The sequence below is a fragment of the Excalfactoria chinensis genome, chromosome 4 (genome assembly GCF_039878825.1).
Source record: "Excalfactoria chinensis isolate bCotChi1 chromosome 4, bCotChi1.hap2, whole genome shotgun sequence".
Taxonomy (NCBI): domain Eukaryota; kingdom Metazoa; phylum Chordata; class Aves; order Galliformes; family Phasianidae; genus Excalfactoria; species Excalfactoria chinensis.
Window position 1 is genome coordinate 82,087,336 of NC_092828.1, and position 18,200 is coordinate 82,105,535.

The 18,200-nt window shown below is 58.2% G+C and overlaps 3 protein-coding genes across 3 annotated transcripts; 2 read left to right on the forward strand and 1 right to left on the reverse strand.

Moving 5' to 3' along the window:
• Positions 1-1,436: 1,436 nt before the first annotated feature.
• Positions 1,437-6,397, forward strand: FAAH2 (fatty acid amide hydrolase 2). Its single transcript, XM_072334926.1, has 11 exons — positions 1,437-1,683; positions 1,804-1,886; positions 2,007-2,137; positions 2,222-2,431; positions 2,557-2,676; positions 3,367-3,502; positions 3,960-4,077; positions 4,311-4,430; positions 4,682-4,793; positions 4,992-5,186; positions 5,607-6,397. Exons 1-11 carry the CDS (start codon positions 1,480-1,482, stop codon positions 5,780-5,782), a joined length of 1,605 nt encoding a protein of 534 aa, XP_072191027.1. The 5' UTR covers positions 1,437-1,479; the 3' UTR covers positions 5,783-6,397.
• A 1,066-nt stretch (positions 6,398-7,463) lies between these two features.
• On the forward strand, positions 7,464-10,535 carry LOC140251764 (uncharacterized). Its single transcript, XM_072335834.1, has 7 exons — positions 7,464-7,518; positions 7,644-7,764; positions 8,213-8,388; positions 8,552-8,730; positions 9,008-9,161; positions 9,292-9,416; positions 9,903-10,535. Exons 1-7 carry the CDS (start codon positions 7,464-7,466, stop codon positions 10,533-10,535), a joined length of 1,443 nt encoding a protein of 480 aa, XP_072191935.1.
• A 3,330-nt stretch (positions 10,536-13,865) lies between these two features.
• Positions 13,866-18,195, reverse strand: LOC140251350 (chloride intracellular channel protein 2-like). Its single transcript, XM_072334982.1, has 6 exons — positions 17,917-18,195; positions 15,692-15,801; positions 15,382-15,507; positions 14,788-14,894; positions 14,493-14,674; positions 13,866-14,410 (listed from the first exon to the last, which is right to left on the reverse strand). The coding sequence occupies exons 1-6, from the start codon at positions 18,157-18,159 to the stop codon at positions 14,249-14,251; spliced, it is 930 nt and encodes a 309-aa protein (XP_072191083.1). The 5' UTR covers positions 18,160-18,195; the 3' UTR covers positions 13,866-14,248.
• Between the last annotated feature and the right edge of the window lie 5 nt (positions 18,196-18,200).

An 18,200-nucleotide genomic window follows, 5' to 3' on the forward strand; every position in this document is an offset into this window, starting at 1 on the left:
CCTGCTAATCTCTCGTGTTGATTTAAGCCGTTGCTAATAACAAAAACGTCTGGGGATAATGCCAGGGAGACGTACCAGGGAACTGAGAACCTGATTCATGTTTTTCTTCCACCTCGCTGGGCAACACATAGAGCTATCTGAGCTCCGCTCTGTGTTTCCAAGCTCCCTGCTCTTTGCTGCTTGATATTTAAGCAGATTGCAATTAAGCAGCTTCTCGTTGTGTGTGTGGGGCATCGCTTGCCCGTTGGGTTGATTTTAGTCATTGAAATACAGTCTTCATTTTGATGTGAGACCTCCGGGTACGTTATTTCTAGAGCACCTTCCGTCTCATCCCCATTTTCTCAGGGAAATGGAGCTCCTCTGGAATGCCATGAATTATGGTCAGCTGCTCTTTTGACTTTGCTCCCAGACAGTTCAGAAGCAGCTCGAGCTGCCACCGAGTGCACCGGTGTGCATTGCACAGCTGCTCCTGATGAAGGCAGAGATGGAGACACGTTCTGTAGCAAAGGATGCTGCCTGGGGAAGGTCTCTGCTGTAGTGGCAAAGGGAGCAGAGACCTCAAGCAGAAGTGAGCTTGCTCACACCACCAGGGCAGGACTGGAGGGGGAAACAAGGGCAAAGCCACAGTACAAACGGCCTCTGTGTCTCCTTCCAGGGGACAGACCTCACTGCTCTGGCTCAGACAGAAGCCTTGGGGCTGCTGCCTTACCCAGCTCTGGGGAGCTCTCCCCACTGCTAGCTCCTGCTGTGGCAACACCAAGGCTGCCAGGACGTTGCACGGCCCAAGTTTTAACACGCCCTGTCTCACTGTTTCTTCTGAGCAGGTAACTCTGGTGCTGCACGTGATGCAGGCAGGCAGAACACCTTTCTAACCTTGCCCTGTTGTAATCTGAGGGTGTGTGGGCGCTTCGATACTGCAGGGGAAAGTGCAAAGGCCACCTGAGGACTGAGATAAGACACCTACACAGCCATCCCAGCCACAGCAATCACCCAGTGCTGGGAAAGGGGGGAGGGAAAGGGCAAAAAGAGAGAGTGGCTTAATGAAATCAGCAAGGGACGGGTATGGCGCTGCTATGGGAGGGGCTCCTTTGCTGCAAAAAGCAGGAAATCAAACTCTTCGATAACAGCTGGTCTAAAAATATCCCTGTGTTATCACTATGGCTCATTATCAGCTCGGGCTCTGATGGGACAGAGGTCACCCAACATCCCCAACGGGGAGCGCGTGCCGCGGGTCGATGCGGTAAGTGCTGACACGCCGACTTCACGGCCATAAAAGATTCTCCTCCAAGGCGGGGAGGGAAGGAGCTGCAACAGGGCGCACAACTCATTCACACCCTCCGACTACACCACGCTGCCGCCATGTTAACACCGCCACCTGTTACCACGGCAACGACCCCCCCCAACATGGTGCCGACGCTCTGACGTCGTTTCCGCCGGCATTCCAGCTCCGCCCCTCGCCGTGGTGTAGTGTCTGTGGCGATGGCGCTGTCGGTGCTGGAGCGCGGCGTGGTGCTGCTGCTGCGCCTCCTGTCGCGCGCCTGCCTGGCCGTGCTGGGGCTGCTACCCGCGCCCGCGCCGCCGCGTGCCGCCAGCCCCGCGACAGCGCGCGCCGTCCCGCCACCGCGCAGCGAGCTGCTCCTGCTGCCCGCGCGGGAACTGGCGCGTCGCCTGAGGCTCCGGCAGGTGAGTGTGTGTCTGTGTGGGGTTATGCGTAGCGTTGGGGTCACGCCGGTGGTCCGAGCCCTTCACATCCCCCCCCCTTTTCCCCCTGCTGACCTCCTGGAACCCCGTGGTTGCTCGCAGGTGAAGTGCATCGAGGTGGTGGAGGCGTACATCGAGAGGATCAGGGAGGTGAATCCGCTGATCAATGCCGTCGTCAAGGACAGGTAGGGTGGGGAGGGCTCTGCGCGCGCCGTGCCGGGCTGTGCGTGCAAGCGGGCGTGCAAACAGCCCCGGGAACTCGTGGGGAAGCCTCTCCCTGTGCAGCTCTCGCTGGTTCCCCGCAGGTTTGAGGAGGCCCTGCAGGAAGCACGCCAGGTGGACCAGCTGCTGGCAGAGGGCCGCGCTGATGACAGCCTGGAGAAGTACCCGTTCCTGGGGGTTCCCTTCACCGTTAAGGAGGCCTTTTCCTTGCACGGTGGGTTTGCTGCTGCTCCTTTTGCAACAAGCTTGTGGCTGTTGTGAGGCGCCTGGCAGAGCGGTGACCCCATCCCCTTTACAGGGATGCCCAACACATCTGGGCTGGTGAAACGCTGCTGTGTCATCTCTACCACGGATGCCATTGTGGTGGGGCGGATGAAGCAGGCGGGCGCCATCCCTCTGGGGGTGACCAACTGCAGCGAGCTGTGCATGTGGTTTGAATCCAGCAACAGGGTGTACGGGCGCACCAGCAACCCCTACAACCTGCAGCACATCGCGGGAGGCAGCTCAGGTGCAAACAAAATCCCTTTGCTCTGTTTCTCAGCTGCCACAGACATCTGGGTGCAAAGGGAATGGCTGCTGTGGGGTGCTGTGCACTGTAAGCCACTGTCACTGCTCTTGTTTTCTGCCCTACAGGTGGGGAGGGCAGCGTTCTTGCAGCTGCCTGCTCTGTGATAGGAGTGGGCTCCGATATCGGCGGCAGCATCCGGATGCCGGCGTTCTTCAATGGTGTCTTTGGCCACAAACCTACCACAGGTGACACATGGAGGAGGAGAGCTGGGAGAGAACAAGCAGCTTCTTGCACAGGGCAGACTTGCTGCGTGAGCACAATAATGGGAAACCACTTGATGGCAGAGCTTCAAATGCAGGGGAGGTGGGAGGTGCCGCAGCGTGGGATGTGTTCCCACGGCAGGGCTGTTCCTGGCAGCAGGGATGCAATGCACATTCAGCTGGGGTTAGGGGTGCTCGGCTCTGCCAGCCAGCTGCTTGCCCTCCTTGTGCATGTTGGCGTGGGTTGCAAACACCCTGGGGAGCAGCGCTGCAGGCAGTTGGAGTGGCACTACAAAACCCAGGGTACCGTTGTTGTCCTGAGGGCACCATTAAAAAACACTGCAACATCATTGCAAAAGGCTGGAGGAGCGTTGCAAACACCCTGGGAAGCACCACTGCAAACACTTGCAGTGCCGTTGCAAACCCTGGGGCACTGTTGTAAATCCCTAAAGTGGCATTGCAATCCCTGGGACATCCCCACAAACAATTGGAGCAGCATTGCAAACCCTAGAGCACCTTTACAAGACCCCGGGGCAGCTCTTTAGTCCTATTGCTTGCAACCCCTGAGCTGCAGCAGGGCAGCAGAGACCACAGTTCTGCACTGCTCACCTCATCTTGCAGTTGTAGCACTGGGACGTGGCGTACAGTGACTGACCCCTCTCCCACTGCCTGCAGGAGTGGTCCCCAATGATGGGCAGTTCCCCATGGCGCAGGGGGTGCGGAGAAGCTTCCTGTGCACAGGGCCCATGTGCCGCTACGCTGAGGACCTGGAGCCGATGCTGCGGGTCATGGCTGGCCCTGAGGTGCACAAGTAGGTTGCTGGCAGTGCTTCCAGCTGCACTTCCCGTTTGGAGCTGGCCGTCCTTTTGTTTTGTGCTTGTTTTTTTTCCTGTTGTTGCATAATGTTTTTCCATTCCGACGTCCGTTTGGTCACCATGCAGCTGAGCAATGCTTGGTGTGCATGCATGCACCAGCAAAGTGCGGGCAGGGCAGGTCCTGCTGCTTGCTGCAGCACTGCTGCCTCAGTGTTTCGTTTCTCCCTTTGCAATACAGAGCTGCAGTGCTATCCTTAGACATGGCATCCCTGCAGGGTGCATTGCAAAGGATGAGGCATTGCAGCAAGGCTGCATTTGCAGAGCCATGGTGGGAGCAGTGGGGTGAGCGGGTGGATGGGGAATGGGCAGCACCACAGTGTCCACAGGGCATTTTCCATGCCTGTGAGCAGCTCCAGAGCATAGAGTTGCAGCATGCCCCATTTCCCTTTGCAGGCTGAAGTTGGATGAAGATGTGTCACTGAAGAAAATCAAGTTCTTCTGCATGGACCACGATGGCGGCTCCATGTTTGTGTACCCCGTGGAAAAAGAGATCCTGCAAGCCCAAAAGAAGGTAGGAAGGAAAATGTGCAAGGATAACTTTCTGCATTGCAGCAGGAGCACAGCACCCTTGCAAGCAGCACTTGTAACTGTGTCCAAAGCATTGGTGCAATTTCTGTTGCAACAGAGAGGAGCTGCAGGGTGCTTTCTGGCACTTTGACACCCCCTTTTCCCCCTCAGTCCACATGGTTTTCAGCTGTGTGTTGTGTCCTGATAGATGCACACCCCTCCCTCTGTCCCCACCAGGTGGTGGAGCACCTCGAGAGGGATCTGGGAGTGGAGGTGCAGCGGGTATCCATCCACAAGATGAAGTACTCCTTCCAGATCTGGTCAGCCATGATGTCCTCGCAGGACAGTGACGGGACGGTGGGTGACACGTGGGGGCACAGGGGGACATTGCAGTGTTTTACTTCCTTGCAAAGCCACATGGGTGTCAACTCCCTGCTGTGCATCCCTGAGCATGCTGCAAAGTTGGATCTGTGTGCAATAGCATTCCAGCACGGCTGGGTTAGCAGCATTGCATCACCTCCCCGAGCATCACCTGCTGCTTTGCAGCTGGAAGAAGTTGCAGTGCCTGCAAAGGGCTGCTGCTGCAGGAGGTGTGCGTGTGGTTGCAGGAGGCACAGTGCTTCACGGAGCTGCTGGGGGACCACGGGAAGCCGGTGTGGCCACTGTGGGAGCTGCTGAAGTGGCTGGTGGGGATGTCCTCGCACACGCTGCCAGCCATTGGTAAGCATGGGGAGCCCTGCAATTAATGGGGAGCTCTCATTAGCAGTGCTGTGCTGCTGGTTAATGAGTGCTGAGAGTGCTCTGCTCCATCCATCAAGCCGTGGGTGGGCTGAGAGCCCATATAAATGGTGTGGGGCACTGTGCTGCATGCCTTGCACCTGGTGTAACCCACAGCCCTGTTCTGCCCTCACCCTGCAGCCCTGGGGCTGACGGAGAAGGTGATGAAACTCAGCCCTAGTGCCAACGCCAAGCTGGTGAGCATGGGGAAGAGCCTGCAGGCCGAGATGGAGACGTTGCTGGGGCCAGATGGTGTGCTGCTCTACCCACCCCACCCCACTGTGGCCCCTCGGCACAATTATCCCATCTTCATGCCCTTCAACTTTGCCTACACAGGTAAGCAGCTCTGCATGGGGGTCTCTGCCCCTACTGACAGGCTTAGTGGAGGGGTCCTCTGATAAAAGCATGTGGAGGTGGGCAGTTATTTCTGTGCAGCCTTTATCTAGAGGGATGCAGTGTGCTCTGGCAGCTGCTCCATGCCTTGGGGTGCAAGTTCAGAGCTCCGTGTTTGTTTCTGCTGCATCTGGAGCTCCTCCCTATCAGCACTGTGTGCTATAATGCTCTCTGACTTTGGGGCGATGTGGGGATGGCTCCTACAGTTGGGTTTCCCCATCCATGGAGGTGCTCAGTGCCAGCTGGGGTGGAGCCTGAGCTGCTGCCTGGGCTTTAAAACTCCCTTCCAAGCTTCCAACCCAAGCTTGGAAGCCAGCAGCACAGCTCCGGAGGGGATCTCTGATGCCATCTCCTTTCTTCCAGCCATCTTCAACGTCCTGGGGCTGCCTGTCACTCAGTGCCCACTGGGGCTGAGCAGTGAGGGCTTGCCGCTGGGCATCCAGCTGGTGGCAGCCTCCTACAACGACCGCCTGACTCTGGCCGTGGCCCGCTACCTGGAGGAGGCGTTTGGAGGATGGGTACCGCCCGGCAAAGCTTAGCACAGCCTCCGGGAGGCGGGGACGGAGGTGGCCGCGTTGCGAAAGGCGAGGGCAGGTGCTGACGTCCTGTAGCATCGTCATGCTGCGTCCTGCCCACATCCATCCCGACAGCCAAGGAAGTGCCCAGCTCTGTGATTCCTGCTGCTTTGAAGACATGAGGGGGAGGAGGAGGCTGGACGGCACCGTGGCTTCTACAGAGATGGGTGTCTCCAGCTTCTCTTGTCTCTCCCTGCCTTTGGTTTGGGTGCCCCAGCGGTGCCCAGATCCACGCACGGGTGTTCCCAGCCTTGCAAGCAAAGCAGGGGGTGCTGGAGGTGAGGTCGGAAGTGGCAACGTGCAGAAGGGATGAGCGTTTGCTCCCGTGAGCCTTTGACAGCACTGAAGAGCCCTTGGAATGCTCTTTTCCACGTGCTGGGATGGCTGAAGCATCCCCTGCCCCATCCCTGTGGGGTCACCGGGTCCGATCAGTGTCCTGGGTACCCCCTGCCTCACTGTCATCCTCCCCCATGAGTGACACACGTGGCCATTTGGGCTGGTGGCCATGTCTGGGGTCAGGGTGGCAATAAACGTGAGATGTTCTCAATGAGGATGCCATTAAAATCCGTCCGTCCAGTGGCTGTGTGTCTTCGTGACAGCGCTGTCCCCAAGGAGCCCACCCGGGGCTGCTTACCTTACTTTTGACCCCCTTGCAGGGGGGTCTGGGAGAGCATCAGCCCCGGTGCTGCTCTCACCCTGGCAGCAGGGAGAGCTGTGCGCCCAGCGGTGCTCAGAGGCGATGTGTGGGGAGCAGAGGGCACTGCTGAGCTGGTAGAGAGGTGAGACGGGCAATGAGGAAGGAGAAGAGAAGAAATCTGACCAGGGCGGGGGGAGGAATTAATTGAGGGGGAAAAAAAAAACGAGAGAGAGAGAGGAAAAAAAAAAGCACAACACTTCAGCACCGTCACATCACGCATCCGGGCGCAGCTGAGGCGGGCACGGAGCGCACTGGTGGCGGTGGGCTGTCCCACCGGCGGGCGGCCGGCACGGCAGGTGGGGGAATGGCTGCGCGGGGCGGTGGGGCTGGAAGGGCTGGAGGGGCTGCGGCTCGACCCACACGGTTGTGTGTGTGTGTGTATGGGGGGGGATACGAGTGGTTGTGGGTAGGGTGAAGCGGCGGCATGGGGTGGCAAAGGGGGTTGGAGGACAAGGGGGAAACGGAGCTGCCGTTGTATGCGGTGGGTAAGAGTGCGGTTTTAGGGAGAAGCCATCCCGTCGGGTTCAGGTGCTGCGGGGCTCGATGGGGTGCGGGGCTTTGGGGTGGTGGTTGGGACACCTCGTTTCACCGACGGGACGCTCGTCCCCAGGTGTCCGGTCACAGCAGGGCGGCACTGAAGCGCGGTGCCGCCGCTTCCTGAGACGCACCCGCACCGGGTGGCCCTGCTCAGCGGCACCGAGCACCGGAGGGCACGACCGAGCGGCCGCGTGTCCCTTTGTCACAGCAGCCCCGTGGGGATTTGCCCCCACTTCCTTGCAGTGCAGCCTCCGTGGGGAAGGCACAGCGCTGCAGCTCTGGGGACAAATAACGCCGTTGGGTTTTATTTCCTGCTCCCAGGTTTTGGCTGCCAATGGTGGCCGCGGGCGGCCCAGGCGCTCGGGCACGCCGCGGGACCCAGCGTGACCATGTAGAGCAAATGGGGACGGGATGAGCACTGCGCTGCACCTGCTGCTGTCCCTGGCCAGCTGCGCCCTGCTGTGGGGTGAGCCCCAGAACGTGTGCTGTAAGGGCGTGTGGTTGGGTAAAGCCTTGAGATGGGCACAATGTGGCCAAGGAGGAAAGGGGCGCGCTGCTGATGGGGTGCTCACATCCCTCTGCTCCGTCCAGGCACACCGCTGCCCCCCCGGGGGGTGCGGCTTTGGGCTCAGAACTTCCACGTGCAGCTGCGGTGGGAGCCCGACCCGCGCGCACCGAACGGGACCGCGTACCAGGTGGAGTGGAGGAAGCGGTAGGTGGAGCCCAAGGATTGCTTCCCTGCAGCAAACTTCGCATAATAATGCAGTGGCGGGGTCGGCTCAGGAGGTGTCCTCCTGCGTTCTGTCCTCCTCCGGGGTTCATTTCACATCGTGCCTGCTGCTCTTTCACTGCACACTGCCAAGGAGGTCATTGCTCCTCTCCATGATGGATTGGCTTCCCCTGCTCCAAGACGCCTCCTTTTGGAGCTGAGCCTTCCCAGCCCTCAGCCCCATCCCATAGATGCCCCAACTATCAGAAGCTCTCCTCATTCTTCACCTTCTCTGGGCTCTCCAGCACTCTATAAACCACTATAAACCACTGCTGCTGTGCAAGACATGCTTGGTGCCACCCAGCCCCACACCTTGCTTCCCAACCCCACCTGACCAGGCACGGCAGATGGGTGATGGATTTTCCTCTCCTGTCATTGCTTCCATGGGCAGAACCTCTCACTGGACCAGGGCAGACACCTGTGGGAACAACAGCACCGGCTCGTCCTGGGTGTGTGAGCTGCATTGCAACGACATCCATGGTATCTACTGGGCAAGGGTGAGAGCAGTGCAGGATGGCAAGCTGTCCCCATGGGTCAGTTCCAGCGAGCTGCTGCCATATAGAGACAGTAAGGAGCTTTCATCCACATTCCTGCTGCTCTTGGGGTGATCCTACAAGAGGTGGGAAAAGCATCATTCCCAGAGAATGACCGCTCCTGGAGAAATAAGACCCACCTGGCACTTTGAAGGGCTTAGCACTTCCTCCTCTTTATTTTTCCCCTCTCCTTACAGCAATTGTGGGCCCCCCTACCTTGTCCTGGCAGCTCCAAGGCCATAACCTCAGCATCAACCTCAGTGCACCGCTCACCCCATACCGGAGCAGGCATGGATCCTATAAACCGCTCAGCAGAGTGCTGCGAAAGCTGCGATACCACCTGCGCCTGTACCATGGGAATGTGCTCCAGCAGGAGGTGTGTGGTGGGGCAGGTGGGGGCCCAGGGGGCTCTGGAGCCCATATCCCATTCCAGGCATGAGGGCTTGAAATTGGTGGTGCCCATAAAGTTGTACCACATGTGGACAAGCAGGTAGGAGATGGGGGTTGTTTGCATCCCAAAGATGGGCCTTGTAGTTTGGGGACCCCTTCCTTCTTCCAGATAGTGTGTGTCATAAAAAATGAATGGTTATGGGATGAAAGCATCCCTTTGTCATAGTGTAACAGGCACTGGGGCCTTGGCCCTCTGCTTGCAGGTGCCCTGCAGATGGACCACCAGGAGAGCATCATGTACCTTCAGGTTCCTGATGCCCAGCACACAGTACTGCATCAGCACGGTGGCAGTGGGCATAGCCCAACAGCAGAGCCTGGAGGCTGAGCAGTGCCTGTTGACACCGGCAGGTCCTGAAGGTGAAAGTTCAGTGCCATTGAGGACACGTGGCAGGATGTGGGTCGTACAGCCCACGTGGACCCCTCTGGTTGGGGCTGGACCCAGCTAGTGGGATGCCATTATAGGGGCTGATGGGGACTGTCCCTGCAGGATTCCCTTGGGTGCTCCTGACTACCCTGGTTGCTGCCCTCCTGCTGCTGAGCATGCCTGCTGTCTGCCTGACCTGTTTGTACACCTTCCCGAAGCCCTCAGAAATGCACCTCCCCAAAATGCTGGTAAGTGACCACCGTGCATGCAGGGCTTTTGGGGTCTGCATCCCTCCACACGCCCTGCTGCCTCCAGCTTTACTGCAAGGAGTGCAGCCACATCAGGGTTGTGCTGGAGCAGGGAATGTGAGCTTTACATTTGGAGCAGCACCAGGGCAAAGCTGACCTGAAGTGTTCTCAGCTGTGCATTCCTGTTCCCCTATGGCACTCAGCAGGGGCAGCCCAGTTCCCCATGTCCCCCTGCCCCCTGCATCCCCATATCCCAGTGTTGAGGGTGACCTGCCAGGATAAGCAGTTCTCCATGCGCCACGTGGGGAGGTATCCAGCTGGTCAGCCCACCCTGTTCATATCAGTGCCAGGGGTTGGCTTCTGTACTGGGTTTGCTTGTGCATGCAATTGCACTGTGTGTGCAAGGGGTTACCCAGCACCAGCACCCAGCAGCACCGTGACTGTAGCATGCTGGCACTGATTGCTTTGCTGTCCACTTCCCTCCAGGCTCTGCTACCCAGCAGCACTGTGGTGCCCACCCTGGAGCTGCACGAGGATGCACCAGCCCCGCTGCTGCCAGCCTCCAGTGAGCACCCAGCACCCACAACCCCACTGCTGCTGGAGGAGTGGTGTTTGCAGGAGAGGAGCAGTTACTGCCCCAATGGGTTTGGGACGGAGTGGCACGAGGGCAGGGCTGCACCCAGCTCCCAGCCAAGCTCCTGGGTGCCAGCTCTGGAGGAGGATGAGGAGGATGAAAGCGATGGGGATGCTGCAGCGGTGTCTCCAGCCAGTAGTGTGACGGATGGGGACTATGGGACATCAGAGACGTGTCTCTCCCCACACCTCCAGCTTTATTCCACAGCTCTGGGTGTGGGCGGCAGCCTTCCTCCTGCCCTGCACACCGTCAGCTTCAGCCCTGGTGAGCTGCAGGAGGGCACAGCTGGGTCCTGGGTACCGCTCAGCTCTGTGAGGTTACCAGGGATGGAGCTGGGGGTGGATGACAGCAGCACCCAGCAGCGGGGCTGTCCCTGCACGCTGCCTATCTGGCACATGGGCACAAACCACGAGCAGGAGGCAGCAGCACCCCGGGAGCATCTCTTTGCCGTGCTGGGTGCTCCTGAAGCAGAGAGCAAGGAGTAAGTGCCACCACCCAACCCCCCACATCTTTATTTATGCCCCTGTGGCTGTATATAGGTGTGTGAATAGAGCACGGGCTGATGTAAATCTGTACATATGCACACACAGGCGTCTCTTTGTTAGAGATTTCTCCTTTTTCACTTGTCAGGACTGCGCAGTCATTATGACTTTTTCAATAACACTAATTTATTGCTGGAAGCTCTTTGCTGTGCCTGGAGCCTCTGTGCCACAGGGCGAGCTCTGCCCTGCTGCAACGAGTCGGTTCTCCGGGTCGGTGCCTGGTGCTTTGTGTGGCCCCGCTGTGCCCGCTCACCCCGGGGTGGGGGGTGGGGGTTGAAGCAGCAGAAGAGTGCGAAACAGAGAAGGTGAGAGTGGAAAAAGGCGAAGCGCTGTGACATTTTGGCAGCCCGGCTCTGCGAGGTTTTGGTTTTGCATCGGCCGGGAGGTGTGAGGCATCGCGGAGCGCGGCGGTGTTCGGGTGGCGGTGATGGTGGTTTGATCTTCTGACGGTGCCGCTTCAAAGCAACGAGGAGAATGCAGCTGGCAACGGCTCTGTGTGAGAAACAGCCCGGCGGGGGATAGCGAGGGAGTGCTCGTATTGCTCGCTCTCGGAGAGCTGAGCTGCCTGACCGTCCAGACAGCGGAGAGGGGGAGGGTGCTGCGGGGAGGACCCGCTGTCTTCGGCTGGGAGGCGGCCCCGAAGTGGAGGGCAGAGCGTTCCCCATCACACGCGCTGAGCTGGCAGTGCCCTCCTCTGGGGACGCGTGGCAAGTGCCGGCAGTGGGGATGTGGTAGCTGAAAGGGTGAGCGTGCCTTTGGGATCCGCACCCGGCATCTGATGGGTGGAAACGGGGCCGGGGTGGGTCCGGCAGCAGGACGGTGCTCGGCCCGGATGGGCAGCCACCCCATCCCGTCCACATCCTGCTGCAGACAGCGGTGTCGATGTCTCAAGGCACCTTCAGGTTGCTCCGTTTGCATCACTTACAGGCCTGGATGTGTGGATTCATGAGCTCTGTCCAAACGTTGGTCCCAGCCCCATCAGAAGTGGGGGTCACCTTTGCAGCCTCCCCTACTGCTTTCACACCCCCCAAAGAACAGCACATCCTGGGACACAGAAGGGCTCCTGGAAATCCAGGCATGCATTTCTCAAGTGTCCTCATCCAGTGCTGAGGACAGAGCTGTGACAACCATCTCCTGGATGGAGAAAGGACGGCCAGCTCCATGCAAGCCTGCTGGTAGTGGGGAGGCCATAAAAGAGAATGCATCCCTTTGCAGGATCCTGGTTTAGGGAGGGTGACACAGTGCTTCCCCTGAGGACAGTGGTCGCTGTGGTTGTGATGCTGACAGTCTGCAGCAGCAGCACTGCTCCCACCTACCCCAAAAGCAATGGGGAAAGCTCTGCCCATGCAGCATGCAGCCCTATCACAGCACACTGCTGTTGTTTCTGGGAAACAAGCGGCCTCCCGTCTCCTCTTGCTGCCTGGCTGACTCATGGGGACTTCCAGAGCTTTAGCAACTCCATCAAATGTCCAGCACAGGGAAAATACCCGAGCTGAGTGCTTGGAAATGTCTTTGGAGCCTGCAGAGCGTGGTGGGAGCTTGCTGGGGCAGTTCACAGACAGGCACTGGAGGAGCAATGGGTGAAAGAGATCTGGAAAGCACCACAGCCAGCTGGATTCCGAGGCAGGAGCAACTGGATGCCTCAGCCGGCACTTAACCCTTTGCAGCTGTCCCAGCACGGCCAGGCAGGACACAGAGCTGACTTTTATGGTAGAGAGAAGCTTGGTGGCCAATGGGAACTCTCCCCATTAAGGTCAATTAGTGAGCAGTGGGTGAGTTGGATCCGGAGGGCAATGATGACAGAGACCAGCTGCTGTGGATGCACATCTCACATGGGGATCAATGTTGTCCAGCAGCTCCGCTGGTGACCCAGATGGTGGGACAGAGCGTGTCCTCAGGCAGCTTGCAGGTGGCAACAAGCTGGGATGAGTGGCCTCACAGGGTGATGCTGGACCTGGGTTGGCTGGAGGTGGGGTCTGAAGAACTTTGTGGGGTTCATCAATGAGAAATGCAATATGCTGCCCCTGTGGATGAACAGCCCCCAGCTGGACACACTTGGGGCACCCCAGGAGGGTTCCTCTCCCCTTTGTGCAGCACTGGACCCAGACCCCATGCCAACAGGTGACCCAGCTGGTGGGGCAGCCATTCTCATGCTTGACAGTACTTGGAACAGGCTCTGACTGAGCCGAATGGAGAGAGCCAGGAGCAACAAGCTCATGGCAATGAGGGGTGCTAGGGCTTGGGGGCAGCTGGGCACGAGGGTGGGGCTGGTGTAGAGCCAGTCATGAAGGCAGAGAAGTGCTGAGGATGCTCTTGAGAGCAGGAGAGAAAAAGCAGGACCCTCAGCAACACAACACAAGGAGTGTGTGTTTATGTCCCAGTGGGCTCTGGGACACACCAATGACCTGCTGAGGGGCCACAGAAATCAGGGTTGGCCTTCCCCCTGCCCAGCTGGGCCCAGATGCCGTGTGCTGCCAGTTCACAAGCAAGGCGTATTAAAATAAAGTTTATTGCTGTCCTTAGTTACAAAAAGAGAAGAAAAATAAACAAAAAAGAAAAAAACCAAACAATACCAAATTACCCCAAACTCATCAATAAAAAAACAACAGTCCCCAAACCCGGTGCTGTCAGAAGCAGGCTTGCAAGGACACAACTTTTAGTGCAAAGAGGGAGGTGGCAGTGAGAGCTGGCGGGTGGCTCTGCCAGCGGGGGTCCGCATGGTACCCTCATGCTCACTGTACAGTATTTGTTGCTGGCCATGAGGGCTGGAGGGGGCTGACTGTGTTGGTAGGAGCCCTGGGAGGAGCTGGAGGCATGGGGAAGGAGGATGGGAGGTTGGGGGTTTGACTTCTCTGGCACTGGAATGGGAGGGACAATGCTAACTAGGGAGTGTAGGTAGGACTAAAGCTGTTCTGTGAACAAGGCAGCTTCTGCCTGAGGCTGCATTGCAGAAAGCAGGAGGATGCTCTGCCCTGTGCCTCTCTCCAGGTCAGGTGGGGAGGGGCTGATGAGGAGCAGAAAGGTGGTGGTGGCCTTGAGGCTGCATCTCCCATGGGGCCCACCAAGGTCTCAGACTCAGGTGGGACCTCAAAGCCAGCCCCACACGTCAGGTGCCAGAGCCTATGCAAGATCCCTATACCCTGGAGCTGCAGGTCTCTTAGGAGAGCCCTTCTTCCCAGCCACCAGAAGATCCCTGGTGCTGTCCCCAGCATCTCCCTGCCTTGATGTTCAAGTGAGGAGATGGATGCACGATGTCAATCATCGCCACAGATAAACTGTAGGGGAAGAGCTTGTTGGAGCCTGGATGCCGCAGGGAAGAGACAGCCCAAGCACAGGTGGTGGTGGCACCTTGTAGTGCCATCTCTTCCAGCAGTGGTGGGACACGCTGGGAGGTCTCAGCTCTTCCACAATAGGCTGGTGCTTGGCTTTTCCCATCATGTGCCGTGTGATGAATTGTAGGGGTGGGGACATGGTCGCCCCCACAGCCACACGGTGACCAGTCCATAGGTAAGGTCCACGCTGGTGGCACGTGGGGGCTGAAAAGCAAGGCGCTCTTTCCAATAACTGGGGTGTAGGGATGCCATAACCACCCTCCCTCCAGCCCCTCTGTTGGCCAGGGTTTGGTGGGAGGTGAGGGACCAATGTCCTGCAGGGGGCTAGGTCATCTTCCTGGCCACGCTGGCATAGGTGTGCACGATCTCCTCGTCTGCAGGACACGTGTGGCTGAACTCATCACAGGCGTAGGCGTTGTTGAGGTAGCGCCAGACACCCGTCATGTCGGCTGGGATCTCGAAGTCGCGGTACTTTTTGGCTGCAATCTGGAGGGAAGAATGAAGCTGAGGCCTCACCAGCACCACCCGGTGCAGAGCGGACACCAGGCTTGGCTCTGGGAGCCTTTACCTTGATGATGTGCAGCTTGGGCAGCAGGTTGCAGTCAGCCAGCGTCAGGTGGTCCCCATCCAGGAATTTCCTCTTGGAGATGGTGATGTCCTCCACGCTGTCCTGATCGATCTCCTCAGGCAGTGGGGTGGTGAGGTACTGATCCAGCCGCTGAAATTCCCTCAGCAGAGCCTTCTCCAGGTCTGGGTGGGCAGGGAAAAGCGTGGCGTCATGCAGGGTCCCAGTCCCCATCACCCCCATGGGCTGTGCCTAAGGGAGCGAAGCCCTAGCTGTGTCCCCAGCCCCTGTTCCTTACTGCTATTTGCTTCCTTGCGTGAGTTCTTGATGTATGCCGAGAACTTGGCAAAGATGTCACTGCCCACGTCGAAAGACTCCTTATATTTGGGGCTCAGATGCGGGTACCTGGAAGGAGGTGCCGGGGTCAGCTGGGGATATCTGGGGACATCTCATGGCTCGTGGTACCCACGCGTGGCACAGGAGGGGGCTGAGCAGCTGCTTCGCCTTAAGTAACTGCAGCTGCTTCATTAGCATGGCTGTGAGCCATAGGGCAGAAACTGTGGGGCTGGGAGATGCCGTCCCAGGGTGCTGCATAAGGCTGACACGTGCGAGGAGGATGAGGATGAGCGCACTCAGCGCTTCCTCTTTTGTGTAGGGCGTTTGCTTTGGCAACGAGCAGGCAGAGGTGGGGGCACCTCCTGTCCTTCCCCCCCTCCCGGAACAGCAGCTGCTATCGCCAGCTGCAAAACCACCATCTCCCAGGGAAACCTCACCCCACCTCTGCTGCTCTTCCTCCTGTTGTTCCCTGTCCCATGCTGTCCCCCACCCCGGATGCTCTCCTGCCTCAGTTTCCCCATCCAGCCAGCCCTGCGCAACGTGGGATTGCAATTACGTGGGTGGGCACAGGGTCTGCTCCAGGAACTCCTCGATCTTGATGAAGTCAGTTTTCAGCTCCCGGTTGAACAGCAGGAAGGGCGGGTTGGTGCCTGGTGCTAAATCTTTCAGCTCTTCGGGTTTCCTGGAGCAGAGAAAGGAAGGGGGAAAAGCTGGGGGTGAGTACGCTGGAGTGCCCTGCTTGCGTGCTGGGCTGGGTTTGGGCTCTGAGAGATGCCCCTCAACTTTCTGGTGTCTCAAACCCACGTGTAAGTGATGCATATGGCTGGAGGACAGGGACTGACCCCAGCACGGTGTTGGCACCTCACCTGGTCATGTCCACTGTGGTGACGTTGAACTTCACCCCTTTGAGCCACAGCACCATGAAGAGGCGCTGGCAGAAGGGGCAGTTCCCAATGTTCTCTCCATCCAGCCCAGCCTGCAGGGAGAGCAGAGAGGTCAAAGGCTGCTCCAAGATGAAGCCAGGAGGAGAGGAGGAGGAGGTGGAGGAGGATGGACAGCGCATGGGAGAGGAAGGGAGGGTCAGCTTGGCTGGGACGCCAGGCTCAGAGGGGAAATGTGCTCATGTTTGCCAGGAAAAGCACAGCTTGTTTTTGTCTGTTGCCCTGTGCAGCCTCAAAGCAGCCAAGCAAGAGGAGTGGGAATCAGCCGGCCCCAGGGAAGAGAAGGGGTTGGGGAGCACAGCCACCACCACCACCTGGAGGAGTGTTTGAGATAACATTGGGTTTCAGGTGTCCTGAGAAGGGTTGGCAGATTGAAAGCTTCAAATCTACCCCACTCTTATGCCATCAAGCATCTCTGCTTCCTTTCCCCTCTTCACAATCCCTAGCAATCCAACACCAATATCATCCCTTGGAGCACCTCCAGCACTGGCAGCTCAGTGAGGCTGTCCTGAAAGGAAAATCAGGATGGCCTCTGCAGGAAGCAGAAAATAAACCTTAGCCAGGCCCATCTGAGGATGCTCGGAGCCAAATGTTATCAGGAGGAAGCTCTACTAGCACTCGTGGCACCAAGCAGCAGGGAGGGGAAGTCATCACTCTTTGCTTCCCCCTCCAGCAAGAGCCTCTTCCTCTGCTCAGCAGGAGCTTGTGCAGCTCCCCAGTGACTGTGCCCACTGTTTTCCCCTTCAGATGATGCAAAAACCCCTTCAGATGATGACAGAAGCCATCCAGATGGTGGAGAAACCCTTCCGGGTAGTAGAGAAAGCCATCCAGACGATGGAAGAAACCCTTGAGTTTATAAAGAAATCCACCCAGATGATGAAGAAAACCCTCCAGATGATGGAATAATTCTTCTCAATGATGGAAGAACCCCTGCAGATGATAGAGAACCCTTCCAGATGATGGAGAAACCCTCCAGATGATGGAAAACCCTTCCTGGTGATAAAGAACCCTTCCAGATGCTGGAGAAACCCTGTAGATGATGGAAAAGCCCCCTGGCCAATGGACAAAGGCAGCCTGGGAGGTGCAGGCTTTCGGCCCCCAGGCGAGGCCCCACGCCTGCACAAGGCATCAAAACCCCAAAGTTGCTCACAAGTTCCGGTGGTTTAACGCAGAGCGAAGCAGCACAAGGAGGAGGGAGAACTCTGTGAGCTGCATCACCCCAACGGCCCCCAGACCCACCCGAAATACGTCCCTAAAAGAGCTGGTGGGCACCTCAGGGTGGGCTGCGCAGTGACGCCGTGGGCAGAGCACGAGGAGGGTGATGTGCACATCAGTTTGCTAACGGATGAGCAAGAGGGGGGTTTTTGGTGCTAAATTAAGATTTAGGGGAAGTCCTGAGCCACCGCTTTGTTTTCTGTTTCCCTTCCCTTCAAAACCCCCTTCAATGTGCTGCTGCCATCACTGCAGCCGTGCACACATCTTCCTCTTCCCAAAGCCATTCTGGGGCAAAAAGAAGTGTAGAAGAGGGAATGTGAGATCCTTATCCCCAAGCAGACGCAATGCTCAGGGCTCAGCCCGGGCTGGGTGCCTGGGGAGCATTGCTTTGGGGAGAGGGGATGGGGTGAAGCCCACGGTAACAGGGCTTAACAACTTCCCAGTGCTGATATCCAAAGAGGGGAGCGGAGACAGGGCGCGTGCAGCTGCAGATGTTTGTTTGGAGCGAGAGTGCTGGAATGTTCCCGGGGAAACACTTGAAAAATTGCTCAACAGAAGGAAGGAAAAGAAAGAAAAGCAATGAGAGGGGAAAAAAAAATCAGCCCATTTTCTAGTGAATAATCCTCAGTGCTGACCGAAGGAGCTGCCCCATACTGCACACACAGCGGCACTCGCTCCATTTCCCAGCCCCGCTGCCTTACGCTTCCACCCCCCTGTTGCTTTCCCAGCTGGGTTGGTTGTTGTGCTGCTGGAGCTGCTCACCCTTCTGCTTCGCTGCAATTGCAGTTTCCAAGGGGCACACAACCACCTCTGGAGCAGAGCATCCTCTGGGGCTCCCCACAGCACCGAGCTGGCTGCCAAACCTCAGAGACACCCCGAATCCCCACCACCACCACCCACACAAAACACAAGCCAGCAGACCTGGCCAAGCCCACCTTGACAAAGAGCTCAATCTCAGGCTCCTTCACCGGCCGGCTCTCCATCGCAGGGATTGCAGTGGGGGGAGCTGCTTCACTGCTGCGCTGAGTTTCGCCCGTGCTCTGCGGCGCGCGGCTGCTGCACCTCGGGGTGGGCTGGGACTGGGGCTCGCCCTTTCCTTCCCGTGCGAGGCAGGGAGGAGCGATGGGGTGCAAGGAGGGGGAAGCTGCGGGGCCTCCCAGCTGTGACTCAGCACGCATCTATCAGGGAGGCACTGACGGGTCCCCGGCCAGGCTATCGC

Coding starts and splice junctions, on each gene's coding strand:
- FAAH2 (XM_072334926.1), top strand. CDS start 1,480: ATGGCGCTGTCGGTGCTGGAGCGCGGCGTGGTGCTGCTGCTGCGCCTC. Junction 2,432..2,556: donor CATCGCGGGAGGCAGCTCAG/GTGCAAACAAAA, acceptor TCTGCCCTACAG/GTGGGGAGGGCAGCGTTCTT. Junction 4,794..4,991: donor GCACACGCTGCCAGCCATTG/GTAAGCATGGGG, acceptor CTCACCCTGCAG/CCCTGGGGCTGACGGAGAAG.
- LOC140251764 (XM_072335834.1), top strand. CDS start 7,464: ATGAGCACTGCGCTGCACCTGCTGCTGTCCCTGGCCAGCTGCGCCCTG. Junction 8,389..8,551: donor GCTGCTGCCATATAGAGACA/GTAAGGAGCTTT, acceptor CTCTCCTTACAG/CAATTGTGGGCCCCCCTACC. Junction 9,162..9,291: donor GACACCGGCAGGTCCTGAAG/GTGAAAGTTCAG, acceptor CTGTCCCTGCAG/GATTCCCTTGGGTGCTCCTG.
- LOC140251350 (XM_072334982.1), bottom strand. CDS start 18,159: ATGCGTGCTGAGTCACAGCTGGGAGGCCCCGCAGCTTCCCCCTCCTTG. Junction 15,802..17,916: donor AGATTGAGCTCTTTGTCAAG/GTGGGCTTGGCC, acceptor CTCTCCCTGCAG/GCTGGGCTGGATGGAGAGAA. Junction 14,895..15,381: donor CAGACCCTGTGCCCACCCAC/GTAATTGCAATC, acceptor ACCTCCTTCCAG/GTACCCGCATCTGAGCCCCA.